Consider the following 1,624-nt stretch of genomic DNA (forward strand, 5'->3'; position numbering starts at 1 on the left):
CCGAGGTGATAAGAAGCATTAACCTCGGAATATTCCCTTCGACGATCAACCAGATATGGGGTGCGGAGAAAAAAGGGATTTTTCAGTCAAATCGGCATATCATGTTTTGACAAACAAGAAGCTTGCTGAAGAACAATCTCAATCATCTACCTCACACCAACCAAGGTGGAAAACAATACCTGGAGAGGGCTGGAAGATGATCTGGAAAGCTTACACCTTACCCAAAATTTGTAGCTTACTCTGGCGTATATGTGCGGAAGGAATCCAAACTGGAGAGAACCTAAGGAGGAGATAGATTGGTGTTGATTACTCATGCCCAAGGGGTTGTGACTCTGAAGAATCTGCAAGTCACCTATTTCTGGACTGCGATTTCACTAGAAGAGTTTGGTTCCTCTGTCCTCTAGCATTTCGCCCGCCAAACTCAGCTCCGCTCCACTTCATAGACTGGTTAGAAGGTATGAAACTTAGTATGCCCAAGGATAAATGGGATGCTCGTAAAACCTTCAGTCTCACCTGCTTTATAATTTGGGACATGTTGGCTTGCAAGAAACGACACCCTTTTCAAGCTGGGTACTCGCTCTCCAATGGAGGTTGCAACTCGAGCTACAATGCATCATGAAGAATTCTGGAAAGGTAATGGGTTCGAGGATAAGGCCTCTGCACATCTCGAGAAGCTCCAGATTCAAAGAAATCAAGAGGTCACCATTCCACCCAACTGGCACCTCGTGAGAAGCGATGCAGCTTTTGGCACACAGATCACTCAAATGGGGTTGGGCTTCGCCATGTATAACGCAGCTGGAATACTTATTAAGGCGGTTTCAACACATGTCTCTTTTGGATCAGCACTTGTGGGTGAGGCTATAGCATTGAGATCTGCCATGTTGGATGCTTTGGGAGACTGTATAGAAAGGGTCATATTCCAATCTGATTGCCAGGTTCTGATCAACCATCTTCAACAACCGGCCACAGCAGTTAATATTGATCTGGATCCAATCTTATCAGACATCAACAAATTAAAATCCTACTTTTTGGATTATAAATTTGATGTAATACCTAGGACTAGCAACTGTGTTGCGAATGCCCTAGCCCGGAAGGCCAAGTCGATTGTGGGCTCGACTATTTGGCCACTCTCCTCTCCTTGGCTGAGTTCTTCAGCCATGGCTTTAGCCCATCCTTAATGAAGTCTTCCTACCAAAAAAAAAAAACAAACTGTTTTCAGGGAGAAATTATTAGTGCCACCTTTGCAGTTACCCTCTATATATAATATAATACCAATACATATATCCTAAAACAAAGAAAAATATTAGACGAGCCTCCTACCAATAAGGCTTTTAAAGAAAATATACCCTTCCAATGATATAAAGTATATTATATCCTTTTAATTAGAAAAGCTGATCAAATGAACATCAAATCAACTTGAAGAGATTGATCAAGGAATTATTATGACACTATTTGGTTTGGGCAAATGATACTTACATTTCTATTTTCTTGTTGGCATAAGGAATTAATTGGTTCTATTAATTGAAAGGGTAAGATAGATAGAAGGGAATTTTTAACTTTTGAGAGAACTTGTTCCGGGTCTCAATTACATTAAGGGGTAACCCAATTTGTGGCATTGAAAATC

At 41.1% G+C, this 1,624-nt stretch overlaps 1 protein-coding gene across 1 annotated transcript; it reads left to right on the forward strand.

Annotated features, from left to right (window-relative positions):
- The first annotated feature begins 584 nt into the window (after positions 1 to 584).
- LOC149011727 (uncharacterized) lies at positions 585 to 1,178 on the forward strand. Its single transcript, XM_089162739.1, has one exon. It carries the CDS (start codon positions 585 to 587, stop codon positions 1,176 to 1,178), a length of 594 nt encoding a protein of 197 aa, XP_089018865.1.
- The last annotated feature ends 446 nt before the right edge of the window (positions 1,179 to 1,624 follow it).

Source organism: Hakea prostrata, chromosome 7 (genome assembly GCF_041222555.1).
Source record: "Hakea prostrata isolate BN-2017 chromosome 7, UWA_Hpros_2, whole genome shotgun sequence".
NCBI lineage: Eukaryota > Viridiplantae > Streptophyta > Magnoliopsida > Proteales > Proteaceae > Hakea > Hakea prostrata.